We start from the raw sequence: 20,566 nt of genomic DNA, 5'->3' as shown, positions 1-20,566 counted from the left end.
TCTGCGTAACCCGCGTACATGGTTGTTTGCTCATGAATCAGCTGGAGAGGCTTTCTACAAGATGATTGACAAGTCAACGTCTCATAACTTAGATACGATACCCTTGCTTATCCGAAATCCTCAACGGAACGATTCTCCAGATGTGTAACGAGCAAAACAGGTTAGGTGAACTCACCTACATGTGCCTAGGCAAGTTGGGTCACGAATATTGGTAAACGGATGGGAAGAAGGAATTATCCGACTAATGTTTACCACCTAGGTACCTAGGTATGTACCCAATGGAGAAATATCCAGGTGGGGAAGAGTAGCAGACGTTGGAAGATGATATTGTTTGTAGAAGGAGGTCATTTCCCTTCTTTAAGTCCATAGATACCTAGGTAGACACCTATATTTTGGGCTTATGTATAAAGTACATAATATGAATGCAACTTTGTAATGCCTTGATGTTGAAATGATGGACTTGGAGTCTTCATTATACGTAGATGATGGTAGAGGGATTATCTCATATATTCAGGTGCAGAAGACCCGCGAGGTCGACGTACTACACGAAAGACTACCTAGCTACCAGATATATATAGGACTAATTCTCGACTCAGTGTCGAATAACAACCCCGATATACGTAAGTGCTTAGCTACTTTATCATGTTAGATAGGCTATTACTTTGCGCTTATGGTCGATTATAATGTTGAGGTGTAGAGTGTAGACACCTCTTAATACGCCTAATATTGATGGGTTCTTCAAGTGAGGGGTAATATCACGACCCTTCTCCATACCTAGTCACTCACCTCTTAATGATTTGATTCTTATGTTCAATATCGTTTATGTTGTCGCATTACCTAGGTAGATTTGGCTCGCTAGAGAATGTCTTGATAGTTTTCGATTTAAATATATTCCCTTTTGAATGTCGTTTCTGTAATAACCTAGCTGTGGTATCTATTCGTCTGCTAGGTGAGTACTTTCGAGTGATATCTATGGGTGGTCATCAAGTATAGGATTGTTGGAGCCGCTTCAAGTACTTAGTATTACAATAATACCAATATACCTATCGACTATACGTATTGTAATCAAATAGCAAGACTTAGCTATTTGGGTGTATGATGTTAGGTATGATAACAGGGAGCTGGCTGTTTTGGTGTGAATAGTATGAAATAGGGTCTAATAGTATATAACGAGTTCATAGGTAGATGTTTCTCAGATATCAATAATTAATGACAGAAAATCTAATTCTCCGGGTGGTTTCCCAGTACAGGTGGCAAGGCGAGGAGAAATGACAACTCGGCGATCTAGGCATATTTTGCTATTACACCCGATACATCTTGAGAATCCGTGAGTTCCTGTATAATCACCTACCTATGTGAGGTATATACGTGTAGCTGAGGTAATAGGTGCTTGAACTCCTAGAGAGGCGTAGATGCACAATTGGTTGGTATCGCGAACCTCGAAATTATTCCATAACTACGGGTGCTCGATAAATACCATGTGGATTCTTCTAGCGGAACTGGCGGAACGGTAATAAGCTACTGAGCGATATCCGAAGATATAGTGTTAGGTAGAGTAGGATAATGATTTTCTATTTTCTAATACTGCTTTAGACTAAAGATGACTTTCAAGTGTAGATAATAGAAGGGTTATTATTGATTATAACGTACGAGGAATACGGGGATACATGGGTAGGTGGTAGAGAATCATAATGAGCTTCGAGAATAACTATAGCCGAACCTTTATAGCTCTTGACCTTCAGTTATGTGCTCTCAGATACAGGAATTCGCTTACCTACGTAGAATCAAATACCAATACGTGACAGTGCACTATAACTTTTTGGCGATGAGCCAAAGCCCCAAAAGGTTGGGTAGTTACCAAAGTGACCGGTGCTTGGTTGATGTAATGTACCTACGTAGGTATTCACCTACTTGAATAGCAAATCCTAGGATGTATGATCTCGCTGGCGTAGACCGAATGCGTTGATACCATTACATGTTACAGAGGAATGAATATGCTGAAGGTATAGGTATGATGCATTGTGGAGTGATACAGTTGATATTAGCACGTTGATAGGCAAATCGAAAGGTGCTGGAATCCTATTAGTTGACGACCGTCGCATTTAACAGAAGGGTGCTGTGCTGATTGCGAGCGAGCTTTGTGGGCTTTACAGGCATGTGTAGATGGCAAGGTTAGGAGAGGGTAGCAGACTGAAATGGAAAAGGAAAACAAGAGAGCTAAAAGAAGAAATCAGGTAGGTAGGAGCAAAAGAAGTGCTGAAGTCGCTAAAACAAACGCTGAAGTGATAGAAGCGATGGGGCACTTTACTCTAAAGTTTTCGGGGGAGTTGGTTTGACCCTGAAAAATCAATAGGTGATCCTAGGTGATGGGGGATGATGGGGGGAAGACCCGGCAATTGCCGCCGCTTTAGGCGCTTCACTGAAAAGCGTTGATGTGATTTGATGGTTGACAGGCACACTTTCCACACCGAACCAATCGTAGCGCAGCTTCTATTACCAGGTTAGGTACCTAAGTAGACGGGTGCAACCATCTAATTGAGAAAAATCGACAGAACGCTGGCAACACCAAATCTCCCGGTACCTCCGTCTTTCTTCAGCGCATCTAGTGATGTGATTTTTAAAAAGTCAATCTCTAAAGACACTATGAATATAGAATAGTCTCAGTGCACCAACAACTAACCGTTAACAACATTTGAAACTAGAAAAATATAGAGAAATATTTATATAATTTATTCGATCATAATAATGCAACGTATAAATAATAAACCATAGTTTTGAATAAGATCAAGCATTTATAAACTGATAAGGAGTAACTTACAAAAATAACAAATTGATGTAGAGAGGAAGTACTAGAAGTATCGCAGCGAAATGTCTCCAGTTAGGTTGGTTCCATCTTGTGCTGTGCTTGTTTTGCTGCTGATTATTTTTATTTTCATTTTTAATATTTTCTCGCACCCTTCCTTCTACGGGTAATGGGACTGGGCTGATTTTGATTCCCCCCTCCACCTGAAAAGTCTAGACGCGACACCCAGTTTTTTTCAGGTAACACTACGAGAAATACAAGAGACGCGCTGTAAACTTGACAGAGAATATTTATTTAAAACACCCAACAACCTATTAATTTCCATGCGAATTGGGCGAAATGATAGTTAAGGTGTTTTCAAATGTATTTTCAATTTTTTATATTATTAAATAGGTGGTTATACCCGAAGAAAAATTAGATATTTGTTTAGGGATTGAAGTACCTACGTATTGCTTAGGTACATATGTAGGTACACATGTACTGTAGATACCTATCATGAAGTACCTAAGTACTACCTAAAGTTTTTTTTGGGGCTGCAGTAAAAAAAAAAAAGGTGACCTAGCTCAGCCCACTTGCAAAGTGCAGAGGGGCTACCTGCCTATTTTCCCTGTAACCTACCTAGTACCTAGCTCGGAGCAGCCCCTCCTCCCTCTCTTTCCTTCCACAGTTCTTCAGCGATCAGAGAGATCAGTGATCAAGAGCGAGCTAGAAGGGTGATTTAAAAAATCAGCAAGCCTAGGTGGCCACCGTATTTAGAGGTGCCCCGCCCCTCCCTTTTAGCACCCTCCCGACGAAACTTTCTTTCCCCCAAAATTTCCCACTTTCTACCCTTTCTTCACTATTTTCCAGCGGTCGCAATTCCACGCACCACCTCTTGACCCCTCTGACCACCGAAACACAGGCGGGTTCTCTTTTTTTAATCATTCTGATCGACCTTGTTCCATCAAGAATCCTTTATTGCCTTAAAACCACCAACCAACACCAGTTCTTAGCACGCACTCAGGCTATCACAGGTGTTTTTTAAGGGAATAAGGACAGTACATTACAGTACCTACCTATTAACAACCGCACAACACAAGACTGCTAGTACAACATAGAGAGAAGCACTAAACACAACTACAATCATCCCAACACCCCCCTATCTACTCTTCTACCTACACGTAACGCGCAACAATCCTAATCAACAATGCCTCGCCCCAAAAAGACGGAGCCTGCGCGACAACCCGCACCTGTCGCCCCAGCGCCAGCTACTATGGTACCTATGGCAATGCAGCCAGTTCCCTCCCAACTACCTCCACAGCCTATTCAACAACAGCAACCTCTCGCTGCAGGCCCTGGTGCCCAGCCTAGAACGATTGGCCTCGAGGAGTTTATTAGAGTCCGCGACAGCGTATGTTAATATTTTTTATTCTTTTCCCTTTTCCTCTCTGTCCTTCCTATTTTCTCTACCTCATCCGTTGAATCGTCTTCAATTATTCTATACATAATATGGCTATGATAAGTAGATCATTTCGAGCAATTTATCAGCATACGATTATCATGAAGATGCTCATCGAAGAGGGTAAAGACGAATATCAAACACTAGGTATATCACTTGCGTGATATTCTTCACACCCGAGTTTAGCGACAGTCACTTCATATTGTCATCCCCCATCAAAACCATCCAATTCTCTATTAGATACGACTTATTCGTATATTGTTTTTGTAACCCCGCATCTGATGCTTCACCGTGATACCATGGCAATTACTAGGTATACCATGTCTGTACTGCGATTCTCGCTTACTGATCCAATCTCCCCTCTTATCCTTTGGGCATCATCATTGTCGTCTTACTGTCTACACTGTCTACCCAACCTAAGTCGCCAGCTTTTAAAATGAATTGCATATCTAACATTCACTTTAGGTTCATGCGCGTTTCAACACCATAACAGGTCTTATGAAGAGTTTCGCAGATGACTTTCTACGCCAAACCAACCTTTTAATCGGAGAGCCGGCTCCTTTTGACAATGGGGCCGCTCATTCCATGCAGAACCTCATTGCAAATCTGGATGGTATTAGTGGTCAATTTGGCGATCTGGCTGCTCATGTAGAAGAGAAGAAGGAGCGTAAGAAGCGAACTCACGATCCCAATGCCCCCAAACGACCCTTGACACCTTATTTCCTATACATGCAAACCGCTCGGCCTATCATCGCCAACGACTTAGGTCAAGATGCCCCCAAGGGTGCTGTACAGGAAGAGGGACAACGTCGATGGGCTTCTATGACCCCTGGGGAGAAGAACGTAAGTGTGCTCCGATGGAAAATAGCATACTCATTTAGCTAACCCTTAGTGCCAGGCCTGGAACAATGCATACCAGTTCAACCTGCGTCTATACAATGCTCGAGTCCATTCGTATAAGGGCGGTAACTTGGATGCTCGCAATATGAGCGATCCCGATGCTCTTGCCTATGCTGATGCGAATGGCATTCCCCAGCCCGTCTTGTCCGGTGAAGAGGCGTATGCCCCTAATGACCAAGACGCCATCGCCGAGCAACTACAAATGGCTGTTGCGCCAGCCGTCGCTGAGGTGGAAACTCAAACTCCCAAGGCCAAGGCTACTAGGAAGCGAAAGAGTGCTGCAGCAGACATCGAGGATGGTGAGGCGAGTGCTGCTAAGACCGCAACACCTGCCAGCCCCGACAAGAAGCGCAAGAGAGCTTCCAAGGTAGCTGATACTCCTGAGGAGCCCAAGAAGAGCAGCCGCAAGAAGAAGGCAGCTTAATTCATCGGTCACTTTGCTCGTGTTTTTTTATACCCGGCTCTCACTTCGCAGTAGGAGATTTTCGTGTATGAGCCAAGGATGACGAACAATTCATTCCTGCCGCAGAGGTGCTGGGAGGCGGATGTCGACTTTTGTTCGCCTTGTTTCATGGTGCTGGAATTTGATGGTTTGCCTGGCACTCTGACTTTTCAGAAAGGGAAAAGCTGTATTCATGCGAGGCAGAGGGTGAAATGGAACGATACCAGGTAGCTAGGCGCGTTCCAATGGTAGCTCCGGTACGTTGTTGCCGGTGGCTCATTTGATTCTTATGGAACCGACCTTGCTCTTCTAACGTTGTGTTATGAGTTATGAGGATTCTTCTAGTCGTTTAAGGAACGGGGTGCCTGCGGGTCTTGCAGTACATAGTGCGTTACTGGTTTGATAAAAGAGCTAAATGCTGAAGTAAATGTTCATTGACCTGGTGTGCTATCGTGACTATTCTCATGACGGTATACTTATCCTCGCTGTGTCGTGTTTTCGTAGGGAGGTAGCTTGGTTAGGCTGAATAAACTTACCAGTACCTACCCAAGTATATAATAGGTATCGCGTTTTCCGTGCACGCAAATACACTTGTAGGTACCTAGCGCTGAATGCCGCTAATTGACTCGATACCTTACCCAAGTGCCTAGGTACGGGTATGGGGTATTCAGCGAAAGGTCCATTGTACTAATTGCTTGCTAGGTGGATAGGTTGATTTACTAGGGCTTTCAGCACATAGGTCTACTAAAGGATTCCATTCAGTACGCGCTTTGACAATACCAATTTCTTCTAGTATATACCGCTAAGTAGGTAGTGACCTAGGGGAATCTTCCAGCTCTGTGACCTACTTCAGTGACAAGACTACCTAGACCGCCTGAGTAATTCAGCTACCTAGGTAGTCACACATAAATACAAATTACCTAGGTATTCCTAGCAAATTCAACCAAGCGATTAGGTCTATAACTCCTTCATAAAGTCCTGACGTGCCTCAAGTACCTCTTTATATACTGTTGCTTTTTTTTCGCTTTTCTATTCAGGGTTATACCTACCTAGGTATTGATATGTGAATAATTATTCTAGGTCGTATATGAACGCGAGGCCCGTATTGAAATGGAATTGGCCAATCAACTTACACCGATTTGTAGCCAGGAGCCATTCTTGGGCAACACTCAGCTACGCATTATCGTTCTCATTCAGCTACCACAAATATTACCTACAGCCCTTTATTCTATTAATGTACACTTCCAAGGAAAATGGTATATTGGAACCCGATACATCAACCCCCTAAGTACAACCCGAAACTTGAATACTGTCGTAGTTTGGGCTGACAATAAATCAAATCGGAAATTCTCACTCTAGGGACTTATAATAGTAGTTTTTCAAATGTACTTAGCCAATCTTCTTCACCTACATACCAAGGTATCTCGAACGAAAAAGGTGAGTCGAATCCAGCCCTTCATTCTAACCACTAATCCAACACCCCTTGGCTACGTATACCTCAGTAGCCACCTAGGTGGGTACATATACGCACCTAGCTAGATGTCAATGAGTAACCCCCAAATATTACTACCCCTGAACCCACTCAGCTAGTATATCCAAGCACATATAGCCACGTTTTTACCTCTCCATATAAACCAGCCTACCTAATCAGAAATCGCCCCTATTCTAATAAACAAACCAAGCCTGTGTAAGTGGTAGACTCTTCGCTGGCTCGGCCGTACACAGTACACCATTGGCCTCGACAGCATATAGCTCGGGGTCAACGCGCATGCGAGGCATAGCGTTGTTATACTTCATATCTTTCTTGCCGATGGTACGGCAATCGCGTACAGGCTCTACACGTTTCCGCAGCCCGTACCCCTTCTTAGAGGATGTGATGGTCGACAAGCTCGCCTGGGATACGAAGAGGACGCTTGAAGGAGGTACTAGTGGTGCATACATAGGGCGCGCGATGATGGGTTGGACTGTCGGGATTGAGGCATTGGGATCGCCCTTTTAGTTATTTGATTAGTTTTTATCGTGAGATGAGAGAGCAACTTCCGACGACTTACCATCTGCGAATAAGCAATCAAACCACTCTTAATAACCGTCGTTGGCTTAGCTCCGAACCACGCCGGATCCCAGAGCACCAAGTCTGCGAGCTTGCCAACTTCAATACTCCCGATAAGATGTCCCATACCCTGAGCGATGGCTGGGTTGATTGTATACTTGCTGACATAGCGCATAACCCTGTAATTATCCACTCCGGTGCCTTCATCCTCGGGTAGGAATCCCCTTTGTACTTTGTTCTTGTGCGCTGTATTCCACGTTCGCAAAATGACTTCGCCGCACCGGCCCATAGCTTGCGAATCACTAGACATCATCGATATAGCGCCTAAATCATGCAGTACATCCTCTGCCGCGATCGTCTGGGCCCTGATTCGTGACTCCGCAAACGCTACGTCTTCAGGAATATTTCGACTTAGATGGTGACATACCATCAACATATCGAGGTGCTCATCTAGTGTATTTTGAGTATACGGCCGTGTTGGGTTGGTCGAGGACGGTAGTACATTTTCGTGTTCCACAACTCTGATAATATCAGGAGCATGCCCACCTCCTGCACCCTCTGTATGGTAAGTGTGAATGGTGCGTCCCTTGAAGGCTGCGATCGTCGATTCTACGTAGCCGCTTTCGTTGAGCGTGTCTGTGTGAATCAGACATTGCACATCTAGCTCATCACAAACTCCTAAGCAAGAATTGATGGCAGCAGGTGTCGTACCCCAGTCTTCGTGCAGTTTAAGACCACAGGCACCCGCTAGGATCTGCTCACGTAGTGCACCAGGATCGCTGTCGTTACCTTTGCCTGTAATTCCAATGTTGACAGGCAGGTTATCGCATGCTTGTAACATCTGTCGGATGTAGTTTGCCCCTGGTGTGCACGTGGTAGCATTGGTGCCGGCGCTGTCGTTAGTTAGTCAATTACTTGGCCATTTGCCTTTTCGGCAGGGCTGATAGGACGAAACACTCACCTAGGCCCAGTACCACCACCAAGCATCGTCGTAACACCAGAAGCAACGGACTCATAAGCTTGCTGTGGGCATATGAAATGGATATGTGTGTCCAAACCACCAGCCGTCACAATCTTGCCCTCTCCCGCGACGACATCCGTACAACTACCCACGATCATACCCTCGGTGACGCCGTCCATAACATCCGGGTTTCCAGCCTTACCAACCCCAACGATCAACCCATCCTTCACACCAATGTCGGCCTTGTAAATACCGGTGTAATCGACGATCAGCGCATTTGTCACTACCATATCCAAACTATCTCTATCCGGGCATCCTGTCATTTGGCCCATGCCTTCACGCAGAGTCTTACCACCGCCAAATTTGCACTCGTCGCCATACCTAGTCATGTCCTTCATGACTTCAATCCAAAGATCGGTCGCGCCTAAGCGTACATGATCGCCGGTTGTCGGGCCAAACATAGCTATATACGAAGTACGTTCTATGGAACTTACGTCTATAAATGCCATGTCGCCTGCAGGCCTCGGGTTATGCGCAAATCCGGCCTCCTGGAGGGCCGAAACGATAGCGTCTGCGCGAGACAGGTCGACTTTTCCGGAGGCGAGACCATTGCCTCCGCGGATTACGTGGTTACCGCCGATTTCGACGAGTGTAACGGTTTTGGTGTCACCCGGTTCGAACCGCACGGATGTGCCGGCGGCAATATCGAGACGGAAGCCATATGCTGCAGCGCGGTCGAATTCGAGTTGTGGATTCGTCTCGATGAAATGGTAATGACTACCCACCTGGACGGGCCTATCTCCTTTGCTTGTGACCTGAAGTCGAATACGCTTCCGGCCCTCGTTGATTTTAATTCTACCTTTAACAGCAACTATGGCGCCGGGTTGCTTGGTATGCTCGTAGGCACTATCTTCGCAAGGGGGAAATAGGTCCTGGCTTGGGGTGGGTAGGAAGCTGCCGTAAAGTGCCCTAGCTAAATCACCATCGGCGGTGGCGATGGGGTTGTGCACCGTCACGAGATAAGTACCTGATGGGAAAGTACCTTCGACTTGGATTTCGTGGAGCGTACTAACAACAGAAGGTAACACATGCCTCCGACCTAGCATGGTAGACCCTATAGTCATCAGATCTGCGACGTTATGTTGTCCATCACGAATGAGCTCTTGGAGATTATTCGCAATAAGTGCCTGTGGTGAAGTTTAGTCTACGTAATTAGAACTTGTTGCAGAGATCCGTGACATGATGAAGGGCTATCTCTTGGAATGGTGCTGAGAAGCTTACAGTGGCCTCGGTGTGGTTTAACTTAACACCCCTAGCAAGCCTCTTCTGGGCTAAAAACCCCAATTGTGAGAGGACGAGCTTATCAAGCTAAATAGAAATAGATGAAATCATATTAGTTAAGATGTATCTATATATTGTTAGACCTACGAACCTCTTTAGGAACGAGATGCATCGTCGTAATAGTAGTATCCGGTCTGCTTCTTCAAGTCACTCTGGCACGCGACTTTCATAAGCGGAGATGGGAAAATACGGAGCCATGGAGGCGGCGGTTTTACGACGGTCATATCGGATAGCTCTTCTATATTATTTTAGGTACTTAGTACTTGAGGTACTTAGATAGTGATTGTAATAGATCTATTCATAAATATGTAACTTTGCGCTACAACGGCATCTTATCTACGTGGGGTCTTTTCAAGCTTTCGGTCCACTAATTTATACATTAACTCAACCTTTATAGGGTTAAGGCACCCCGCAACTTTATCTATGTGCATGATAGAGGTTGATCCGGGATCTCTTGGTCCAATGATATGCTACCATTTATACCATCTTTAGTATAGTGCCAAATATGATTGGGAATGAACTCAGGGTAGATCTCAATAATGTGGAGGTCTAAATTATAGACTCAACCATAAATCTATAGTCATTTTTTATTTGACTAACTACCTAGGTAGCGTATGCGTAGTTTAGGCTTAACTTGTTGGCTGGGCTATTATCGCAGTCCCTATAGAGGTGCAGCAGCGAAAACTTCCTTCGTACCAAGCAATGCAAGTCACATAACCATCGAACTCATCTCAACTCCACCCTCGTCCCTCTAGAAACCTAGAGGCCAAGCCACCGAACGCCACCTTTGGTATCATGACGCACAAATGTACTTGTCGAAACTCTTAGAATACTTATGTACCCCTCCAACCCAAATATTTCTATTCCTCGTCAACTTCCTCATCCCAAGCCTGACGCTCCTTCTTCATAAGATTGGTCATCATCTCGGGTTTGAAGATAGTACTGTTGGAGTTTGAAGAACGAGGAACTTTGCCGAGGTTGGGGTCGTTAAACACCGGACCTATACTCTCGATCCATCTTCGTCGACGTTCCATAAGTGTCTTGGTCACATCACCGATGCCTGGTCGAGCCATGCCTGCTGCACCACCTCCAGTTGGGTGACTTCCTCCACCTGCACCACCTGGCCGCTTCGCCTTCTTACTCTTGCCCATCGTACGCGTCCGTTTGAGGTACGCTCCCTGAACTTGAGTGTCCAGGTCCTCAAGAATGGTTGTGTATTCTTGATGAGCCATCCTTTCCTTTACAAGATCTGTAAGTCGAGCTTTGCGTGCGCCATTGAGAAGCATTTGCTCCCGGAGTTTGTCTTGTAGAAGGCGTAAGCGAGCAGCAACTTCATCATCATAGTGCCCATCGTAGTCGCCGTCGAACCCTTCTAGAGGAAGGAAACCTATGTTGCGCAGTTCTAGTTTAATACGTTCGTCTACCTGGGAATAGTCTAGTTTAGGATGCGTAGCCTTCTTCCAGGCTTCCGTTGATGATTCTGTCATGAAGGTGGCTGGGGGGACGCTTTTATTTTCCTCGCCTGCCGCTCCAGGATTTGAGTCGCCATTAGTCTCCTCTTTCATCTCGGTATCTCCATTGACTCCGTTCGTCATCGGTTTGTCCTCGCTAGGCTGAGCACGAGCCTCGGGGCGCATAGCTTGTAGCAATCGTGACAAGACGGGACCAACTGACAACTTATCCGTTTCCGCAACATCGTCATCCATGTTATCGATGGTGCCGCGCGATTGGTTGGGGGCAAGCTTATCCCTACTCGGCGAGGTTGAGTCGATTGCCATAGCGCCCTCTTCTTCTGCCCATATTTCAGTGTAATGTTTCTTGCCCCGCTTAGGCATGACGAAGGGGGTTAGTCGATCGCCACGTTCGCGCAAGAAAGCCAAGTCCTCTTCGGTAAACGGGCGAAAGTAGGGTTCGACATATGTGGAAAAGGTGCTGAAACTGATCTGATTCGACGGCTTGGCACTACTAAAGTCCTTGTCGGGCGGATCACCAGCAATCATATCGGCGAGGTCTGACTTGGGAAAGACGGCAACAGAGTATAGTTCTTTGAGCTCGTCGACGGGCATGCCGGGTGAAGTTGGGCGTATCTCGTAGACGGTAGGATCGGGGAATGTCGAAGGGTCTTCGCCGAAGGTCTGATATTGAGGGGCTTCTCGACGAGGGGGGGCGCCTTCATCCTCGGAATCGGAGTCTTCTTCGACCTTATTGTCGAGTCTCGCTTTCTCATCTACTTCCATCGCGCCAGGCGTTGCGGCTGTGACAGGCGAAAGGGAAGAGCTGGCCGAATCGTTATCTCGCGAAGGCTTACGAGGTTTGGTGGGGTCGCGTAAGGGAGAAGATCGTTCTTAATAGTAGTCAATTAGTCTAGAATGAAAAGTAGCGTCTTATGGCGTAGATTCAAAGTTGGGAATCGGAATAATAGAACGCGGCCGTTGTGGGATAGTATCGTTGTAGCTAGGCATGCCTGTTGAGGAGCAACAATGGTAACCCCGGTGAAGTTGAATATACAATATGGACATATTTACAGGTTGACACTGACTGCGATTTGACATGGGTATTGATAATAGAAAGGGCTAATGGCAAACTTACCTGTATGCGCATCTCCAGGTGCGAGATTATCATTCGCTTTCCTCTTCTTCTTGTTGGCTCTTCTCTCCGAATCCTCTCCACCATCCCTACGTGCGTCATCTCTTCTACCAGCAGCAGCCACTTCGTCGTAATAATCCTTTCTCTGACTAGCAACTAAACGCATCCCTTTATCACACCAAGTCCCACGTCGTTCGATTATTTCGTTTAGTTTTCCGAGTCGCGTAATTAAACCATCGAGGCTCTTGGAATCGGGAATAACAGCGTTGGAGGCACTGGAATCGACTAGATCATCATATGATATATTACGAACCGACTCTAATCTGAGGTCTAGGAACTCGGTTTCAATAATTTCGACAGGTGGGATATTGGCACTAGAGGGTAAGCTCGCCATAGGAGTAGTATTGCGACTGCGCTTCCCCATGACACCGGCATTCTTCTTGCCAGTGCCTTTCTGGCTAGGCGCCGGAGGCATTTGTGCTTTATTTAATCGTATGAAGATGAAGTAGTTGGGGCATATACTAGTTTCAAAGTGATGGAAATTGCAAATTTGTGGGATGGCTTCGATGGACTTGTTGAATTATTGTATCTTTAGAATCGTTTTTGTTAATGGAAGCTCCAGGCTACTCACTTAGGTACCTAGGTATGTATTTGCTAATCAATGCCGATGTTATCTTATCGTTATCTCCGATAGACTCGGCTGTTACTGCCCGCTCTAATTGGATCCACATCGAGTGGGCCTGCCAGTACCGGAATGTATCCACTGATGCCGAGTCCGAGTCCTTCTTCAACTAGAGCAGGACGTAGCTTCCCCGTATACTAGATGTGATTAATTGTCCGCGCCGCTGCCTTCGTCCCCACTTGTCCGGCTTGATCTAATGTTTTGGTTGCAATGACTTCAGTTGACCTAGGCAAGTACATATATCACCCTAGCTGGATGCATAGCACCGCGTTAGAATCTTCCGCACTATATATACAGATGGTAGCCTCTAAGACATATTTCCTGTATTTATTAGCATATTAAACTCGGAACCTGAAAAGGTTATGCTGATTTTTTCCTTACTCCATGCATGATTTGATAACACTGAACTGTTACACTTTATTACTTCTCGGTCATGGTTATCATCATCACGAGGATTGACTACCGCATAGCGATAGTGAAAAATATGGAATACTGACTTCAAAGCCTTTCACTATATTGTAACAGAATAAAATCGAAACCCTAAGCCATGTGTACATAATTGATTGCTTACTAAGAGTCAAGGTACTTAAGAGGTATATATGTTGACGAAATCTACCTAATACAACCCATAACATATTTAGGGGACTTTAAAGTCGTCTAGTTGTGTTGCTGAAAGCATAACATCTGCCACATAGTGCCGTATCATCTGAGTTGTTTCAGAGTTGGCCCATGGCATTCCTGGGAAGCTTTCGGGCCCCGTCTTCGTCCTTATAGCGTACTCTATCGTATCTACAAGTTCTCTTAATGACGGACGATCTTGATGATGCCAACTAACACACTTCGCGGCGAGGTTAGAAAGGTCATTATCCAAGTTTAGCAAAGACGCTGGCGAGTAATGGGCGTAAAGCTGTTGCATAGCCTAGAATAGTAATATACAAGGTGAGTATTAGAAATAATCATATAGTCTTAGGATGGCTTACCCGACCAATGTGATATATGTTTGCCTGAGTAAATGTGCCAGGGCTAATATTGTGCCTAGATCGTGTTAATAGAAATACACCGTATCTAAGGAGAGAGTATAAATACATTATATATCCGCTGATATTAGACCCGATCTTATCAATAGCGATCCCAAAATCAATGGCTTTCAGTACAGGTACAAGCCAGTGCTCATCCACATCAAAATCGCCAAAAACAACTAGAACCTTTAGAATTGTTGCTGTATATCGGTAGTGGGGTAAAAACTTACGGTTATAATGATTATCCATGTCGCCGTGGAATATTTGGTAGTCCTTAGCGGTAGGCTCTTTTTCTGGAACTACTTCTGTTTCTGGACATTCTGTAGACGCGCCGAACGGTTTCCTAGGCGGATTACCCAAAGCCAGTACTATTCTTGCAAGTGTGAATACCAAATTAGTAACAATTGCATTATCTTTCAAACGAGTAAATTATCTTACAACAAAGAAATACCATGCAGAGGACCCTGTTTGGTATAACATCCCACTGCTGTGCCCTGTGAATGAAATCAGCGAAGGTGATGCCTGGGAGGTACTCCATGCATAGCATTAATCTGTCTTCTGCGGGGGCGCTGGACGGAATATTCGGAAGACTACGTAGATTTCCATTATCTACGACGGGCTGGACTATATGGAAAGCGCCATAGAGCTGCCTTGTGGTTTCAATCTCTTTTCGTAGATCAGCTATACTTATTGGGTCGTTTACAGCGAATTTTGCAACAAACCTTCTACCCGGAGAACCATCAGGACTTCGCTCACGAATCTTGTATGCGTCACCATGGCCTCCGGACGCAATGAGTCCTCCAAATTCAAAGTCTCGGCTGTCTGCGTCAAAGTATTTCTTCCGTCTAGCAGCAACTACCGCCGGACTATTGTCACTCATCTTGAAATTTTATAGTTTTAGGTTGTGGTTTAAACTAGGCGATCACGTACTGTTACGTGAATATTAGTTACTGCCAGAAGTCAAGGGCTTGTTAACGTATGTGGTGCTGGATCTTGATATCGTGAATGCTAGTTGTCTAATCCCCTGGCATATATGCGATAATAGATTATTAAGCGAGTAACTGTGTCTTATAGTGGTATGTGTTGGACTAAGCAACTGTTATGACACCTATATCATCCTGATAGGAAGCCATCACTAACACATGTATAGATAAAAAATAATAGGCTCAAAAAGAAGTGCTGTAAGTACTGTAATATACATAAGGCACTAACACAGCTCTTGGCTATCTCGTATCCAAGAAAGGAAGCTGTACTGAACATTATGTATTACTGTTAAATAACATTAAGAAGAGTAGCTTTTCCCTAAGAAATGAAGGGAAAGGAGATATGGTAAATAGATTGTAAAAAGATTATAACTATTTAATATATTACCTTAACTCCATTTTGATATTATAATCTTTTTATTAACATGTATTGAAATAAAATAACAAAACCTTTATATTTATATTAACATCTTATTTTTATTTTATATGTTAATAATTTTACTAAATTATTTTATAATCTTAGAAAATATAAAATCTAATTCTTTAATTATCTAATAAGGTAACTATTTTAAAGTAGGATTAAATAAGAATATCCCCTAAGATATCCCTTAACCTTCTTTATTAATATTACTGAATAAAAGAATTATAAATCTTAATAATAATTAATTAATTCTCTAGAACCCTTTTAAATTTAATATCATTATGAATAATATTATATTATTTTTATAGGAATATGTGACGAACCTATGCCTCGGCGAGGTATAGTCATTGCTGGATTGGTTAATCCAGGGTGTCTTAATTTAAAGATAATAGTATCAATAATAGGTTAAGTGATTAAGTATATTCTGTTTGTCAGAGAAGCCTGGAATCCTCTTATTATACTTGAAAGAATAGTCTTAGATTGATAACTGAAGAGTTATGGAAAGAGTAATTAGATATATAGGAAATATCTATGGTTATATAGTTGTTCCTCCCTCCTCTCTCATCCTGAGATTATCGCGATGTGTTGCGATGTGTTGCAATGTGTTGCATCTTAGCATATCAAACCGGATTTTAGTCATGATAGGTTGCCCATGCTCCACCCTTCATAGTCTCAATCTCTTAAAATATTACCTAAAGAAATGAAGCCATTAACAAGATCATGTGACGAACCTATGCCTCAGAGAGGTATAGTCGTTGCTGGATTGGTGAATCCAAGATGTCTTGATTTTAAGGTAATAATATTAATAATAGGTTAAGTAGTTAAGTATGTTTTATTTATTAGAAAGGTTTAGAATTTTCTTATTATATTTAAAAAAATAGTTTTAAATTGATAATTAAAGAATTATAAAAAAATGATTAGATATATAAGAGAATGTGATAATTATATAAATATTCTTTATTATTATCTTTTTTATAAATAAGATTAGATTTTTTTATTTATATTTATCTTTATTATATTTGTTGGATGAGATTGGATACATTTATCCATATTTATCTATGCCATATTTACTAGATAAGATTGGATATCTTTATTTATATTTATCTATGTCATGTATTATATATTCTTACTGTTATTACCCTATTTTAGCAAGGAAAAAGGTTTCTTTTAGGGTCTTATATCTTTGTAAGCTTATATGGTTTATGATATTATTTTTCCTTTTTTTAGTTCTTTTATCCTTAAAGATTCTTTTTCTTAGTAGGTTCCTTTAATTTAATCCTTATCATATCTATTAATTTATTTATAAAATGTAAATATATTAATTAAGGATAAGAGTATATAGAGTTTTTAAAATGGATTAATAGGATTGGTTTTAATATGGATATTATGTTATATTTATATTATTTTAATTATAATCTTAAATATATAATGATAATTAGGGTATTTAAGAAGTATAATAAATATATTCTATATTATTATTAATGTAATGGGTTAGGTATTTCCATTGGTTTCTTCTCTTGGTTTAAGAATAAGGAAAAATGATTATCTGTTTAAGAGTGTCAGGTTAAAAAGTTTTTTAAATATTTTTATATCGAAATAACTAAGGCCTTAGCTTATATTAAATGATTTAGATAGTAAAAAGAATTATTAAAAAAAAAAGGCTTGAAAATATTTCAACGTAATTTTTAAAATCTGGAAGAACTAGAAGAGCAGGAATAGTCAAAAAAGGAATAATGTTTGATAAGGGAGTAACAATATGATATTAAGGTGTAAACTAGTATAACCTTTACGGTTAACCCCTTTTCCAACTTTTCTTTTAAGGATATAAACTTTAATTTATTATTATTAATTAATTTAGGTTCTAATAATGGAAATCTTTAATCAACTTCTAAATTTTTTTATTTATAAAATATTCTTATGATTCTTAGATATTATTCTTTTCTAAATAATTAAGTCATTTAATAAAATATTTGATTTAATCATTAATAATTCTAGAATCCCAAATGGCTTTAATGTTATATTCTTCTAGGTCTTTTTTTAATTTAATATTTTCCTTAAGTTTGATGTTTTTAAATACTAATTTAAATATAATGATATAAAATATATTGGTTTTTAATTTCATATTTGTCAGCAGTTATAAACAATAGTTTATATTTGAAAGGACTTTTTTAATTAAAAAGGATCTTAATTTTCTAAAATCCAACTTCTTATTTAATTTTTTAATTTAAATTTATGATATCTTTAATATTGAATATTATTTATCTTGTAAGAGATAGACCTTATCTTCCTTATGTAGAATTGGTCTTTTAATTCTTTTTTTATTATAATATATTGCCATTTGTTTCTATAAGAATTTAAAATATTATTTAAGTTTAGTTTATAATGTTAAAATTCTAATAGTAAATATTTTTGTTTAAGGTAATATTATTTCTAATTCTGGGATAACCTTATTTATTAAAATATTATATAAGGATATAATAAGTGGTAGAAATTTTACCTAATTATTTTGTTTATAATTAATATAATTTTATAAATATTGCTTTAGTGTTTAATTTAATCATTCTATTTGGCCATTAATTTAAGGATAAGCTATTATAAAAAGCTTCTATTTAACCTTTAGCCTTTTCATTAAGCTAATCCAAAATTTTGAAGTAAAAAGTTTATCTTTATCTAAAATAATCTTTTTTAATAGTCTGTATTTATTAAAGACTTTTTTGATAAATTTGAAAGCTAAATCTTTGATTATATAGATTTCTTTAAATAACATAAAATACCTATATTTTATAAGTTTATTAGTGATAACTTATATGTTATTATATTTTTTTTTGATTATTAGATATTATGATTTAAGTAACTTGGTAATGAAATCCCATATAACAATATCCTATAATTTATTTAAAATCTTAATAAATTATAAAAACCCATATAATTTATATTTGATTTCCTTAACCTTATTATAAATATTATAATTTGAGATAATCTTCTTAATTATCCTTTTAATTCCTAAGAAGTCATATATTTCCTATAGTCATATAATTATTTTAAAAATTCCTAAATGTCTATATAAGGGATATTTATATATTTTTTATATAAATTACTTTTGTAATATTAGTGATACATAGATTTTCCCATTATATGATATTATATTTCTAATGGTGAAATTTTATATTAATAGAATATCCTTGATTTATAAGACTTCTTCTTTAATTTTTTATTCCCATTTATATTATAATCTAATCAAATATACCATTAATAATATTAAGATATCATTGGATATTTCTTAGAATATTGTTTTTTCTTCTTTAATTTTTTTAATATTAAGATCTTTTAATCTATTAAGAATATTTGCCTAGATATTTTCTTTTTTTTTAGTATAATAGATTTTAAAATTGAAATATATAAGATTATTTATCCATTATAATTATCTATTATTAAAAACCTTAATAATTATAAAAGACTTAAGATTATAATAATTTAAATAGATTTCTAAAGGTTTAATAATTCTTAATACTTATAGTTTCTATTCTTTTAATATTTGGTAAATAATCATAAATTTTTGGTTATATATTTTATATTTCATTTTTAATCCCTTAAAAATTTTGGAAAAATAGATAATTAGGTGTTATTTTCCATCTGTCACAACCCAACAACTTACGATTATATCCTTCTAACCAGATGGGGTATCAGGCATCTAATCACAGAGAAACTATAGTAAGTAATCTATTCTGTCAACTAACAAAACATAATGTTTTGTTTTGCTTTAGAACAGAATAGAATAAAGAAGGTATTATTCTGGTTGGCTTTAGAATAAAAAAAAGCAAAATAAAATAAAAAGAAAGATATTAAATTATATAATTATAAATATTTTTTTATATTTAATTATTTTTTTTATAAATTCTTTAATTATTAATTTAAAATTATTCTTTTAAATATAATAAAAAGATTTTAAGCTTTTTTAATAAATAAAATATATTTAATTATTTAACCTATTATTAATATTATTATTTTTAAAATTAAAAAACTTTGGATTAACTAATCTAATAATAATTATACTTTTTTAAAATATAGGTTCATCATATTTTAATTACTCTTTAATTAATATTAATATTAAATTAAGAAATGGCATAAATCATTTATAAAATATTCCTTTACCATTATTAATTAAATCTTCTCTTATTTTATTAATTTTTAAAAATAGAATAAAAAATTTTCATATCTTTTAAAAATTATTTTTTAAAAAATATTATAATTAGATATAAAATAAATTAATAAATCTTAACCTAGAAAGTAAAGAGGAATTAGATAAAGAAAAATTTTAAAATAAAGACCTAAATAATTTATAATAGCTTAATTTATTATTACCTAAAATATCCATATTTATTTATATTATTTAAAACTTATTATCAATAAAGAAGATATTCTAATTTATTAATAAGATAATGCTACCTAAAACATATTTATAGATTCCAAAATTAAAGATAAAAAAGGAAATTAATATTAAGATAAAAGAAGAAGACTAGGAAGAAGAAGAAACCCCTGACTGATAAGCCAAAATAATAATTACCTTTAAGGAAATTAAAAAGTTTAAAAAGGAATTAACTTTAAAAAAGGTTAGATTTAGGAAAATCCCTAAAAGATCCTCATTAAGAACCTCTTAATAATTAATATTTTTTTAACCTTCAGTATCCCCTAGACCTTTAGATAATGACAATAATAATAATGGAAAAGACAAGAAGGAAAAAGGAGATAAAGATTTCCAATTAAAAAAGGAAAGAATAATGACCTTTTTCTTATTTATTAAAGGATATAAATTAATAGACTTATTAATTTATAATAAAATTTTAAATATTAAAGATTAATTTATATATATAAAATTTTATTTATCTTTTTATAAAGAAAATCTATCATAAAAGGAATAATAGATATTTATTATTATTCAA

At 38.8% G+C, this 20,566-nt stretch overlaps 4 protein-coding genes across 4 annotated transcripts; 1 reads left to right on the top strand and 3 right to left on the bottom strand.

Moving 5' to 3' along the window:
- The first annotated feature begins 3,484 nt into the window (after nt 1–3,484).
- On the top strand, nt 3,485–6,104 carry F4822DRAFT_417815 (uncharacterized protein). The gene is made up of 3 exons (XM_051459469.1): nt 3,485–4,193; nt 4,707–5,084; nt 5,140–6,104. Exons 1-3 carry the CDS (start codon nt 3,990–3,992, stop codon nt 5,563–5,565), a joined length of 1,008 nt encoding a protein of 335 aa, XP_051309614.1. The 5' UTR covers nt 3,485–3,989; the 3' UTR covers nt 5,566–6,104.
- A 645-nt stretch (nt 6,105–6,749) lies between these two features.
- Nucleotides 6,750–10,248, bottom strand: F4822DRAFT_417811 (urease). Its single transcript, XM_051459468.1, has 5 exons — nt 10,027–10,248; nt 9,876–9,962; nt 8,595–9,781; nt 7,635–8,526; nt 6,750–7,575 (listed from the first exon to the last, which is right to left on the bottom strand). Exons 1-5 carry the CDS (start codon nt 10,045–10,047, stop codon nt 7,249–7,251), a joined length of 2,514 nt encoding a protein of 837 aa, XP_051309613.1. The 5' UTR covers nt 10,048–10,248; the 3' UTR covers nt 6,750–7,248.
- A 218-nt stretch (nt 10,249–10,466) lies between these two features.
- Nucleotides 10,467–13,137, bottom strand: F4822DRAFT_417807 (histone acetyltransferases subunit 3-domain-containing protein). Its single transcript, XM_051459467.1, has 2 exons — nt 12,525–13,137; nt 10,467–12,279 (listed from the first exon to the last, which is right to left on the bottom strand). The coding sequence occupies exons 1-2, from the start codon at nt 12,994–12,996 to the stop codon at nt 10,796–10,798; spliced, it is 1,956 nt and encodes a 651-aa protein (XP_051309612.1). The 5' UTR covers nt 12,997–13,137; the 3' UTR covers nt 10,467–10,795.
- Nucleotides 13,138–13,840: 703 nt separating this feature from the next.
- F4822DRAFT_440064 (uncharacterized protein) lies at nt 13,841–15,102 on the bottom strand (the record flags this gene model as incomplete). Its single annotated transcript, XM_051462707.1, has 5 exons — nt 13,841–14,122; nt 14,184–14,238; nt 14,290–14,401; nt 14,453–14,590; nt 14,661–15,102. 5 exons carry the CDS (start codon nt 15,100–15,102, stop codon nt 13,841–13,843), a joined length of 1,029 nt encoding a protein of 342 aa, XP_051309611.1.
- Between the last annotated feature and the right edge of the window lie 5,464 nt (nt 15,103–20,566).

The sequence above is a fragment of the Hypoxylon trugodes genome (assembly GCF_022578975.1).
Source record: "Hypoxylon trugodes strain CBS 135444 unplaced genomic scaffold F4822scaffold_10, whole genome shotgun sequence".
In the NCBI taxonomy this organism is placed as follows: Eukaryota; Fungi; Ascomycota; class Sordariomycetes; order Xylariales; family Hypoxylaceae; genus Hypoxylon; species Hypoxylon trugodes.
Note: the sequence above shows the minus strand (reverse complement) of the source record. Positions and strands in the feature narration are given on the sequence as shown.

Coding starts and splice junctions, on each gene's coding strand:
- F4822DRAFT_417815 (XM_051459469.1), top strand. CDS start 3,990: ATGCCTCGCCCCAAAAAGACGGAGCCTGCGCGACAACCCGCACCTGTC. Junction 4,194..4,706: donor TTATTAGAGTCCGCGACAGC/GTATGTTAATAT, acceptor CATTCACTTTAG/GTTCATGCGCGTTTCAACAC. Junction 5,085..5,139: donor TGACCCCTGGGGAGAAGAAC/GTAAGTGTGCTC, acceptor CCTTAGTGCCAG/GCCTGGAACAATGCATACCA.
- F4822DRAFT_417807 (XM_051459467.1), bottom strand. CDS start 12,996: ATGCCTCCGGCGCCTAGCCAGAAAGGCACTGGCAAGAAGAATGCCGGT. Junction 12,280..12,524: donor ACCTGGAGATGCGCATACAG/GTAAGTTTGCCA, acceptor ACTACTATTAAG/AACGATCTTCTCCCTTACGC.
- F4822DRAFT_417811 (XM_051459468.1), bottom strand. CDS start 10,047: ATGCATCTCGTTCCTAAAGAG. Junction 9,963..10,026: donor TGCATCTCGTTCCTAAAGAG/GTTCGTAGGTCT, acceptor ATTTCTATTTAG/CTTGATAAGCTCGTCCTCTC. Junction 9,782..9,875: donor TAAACCACACCGAGGCCACT/GTAAGCTTCTCA, acceptor ACTTCACCACAG/GCACTTATTGCGAATAATCT.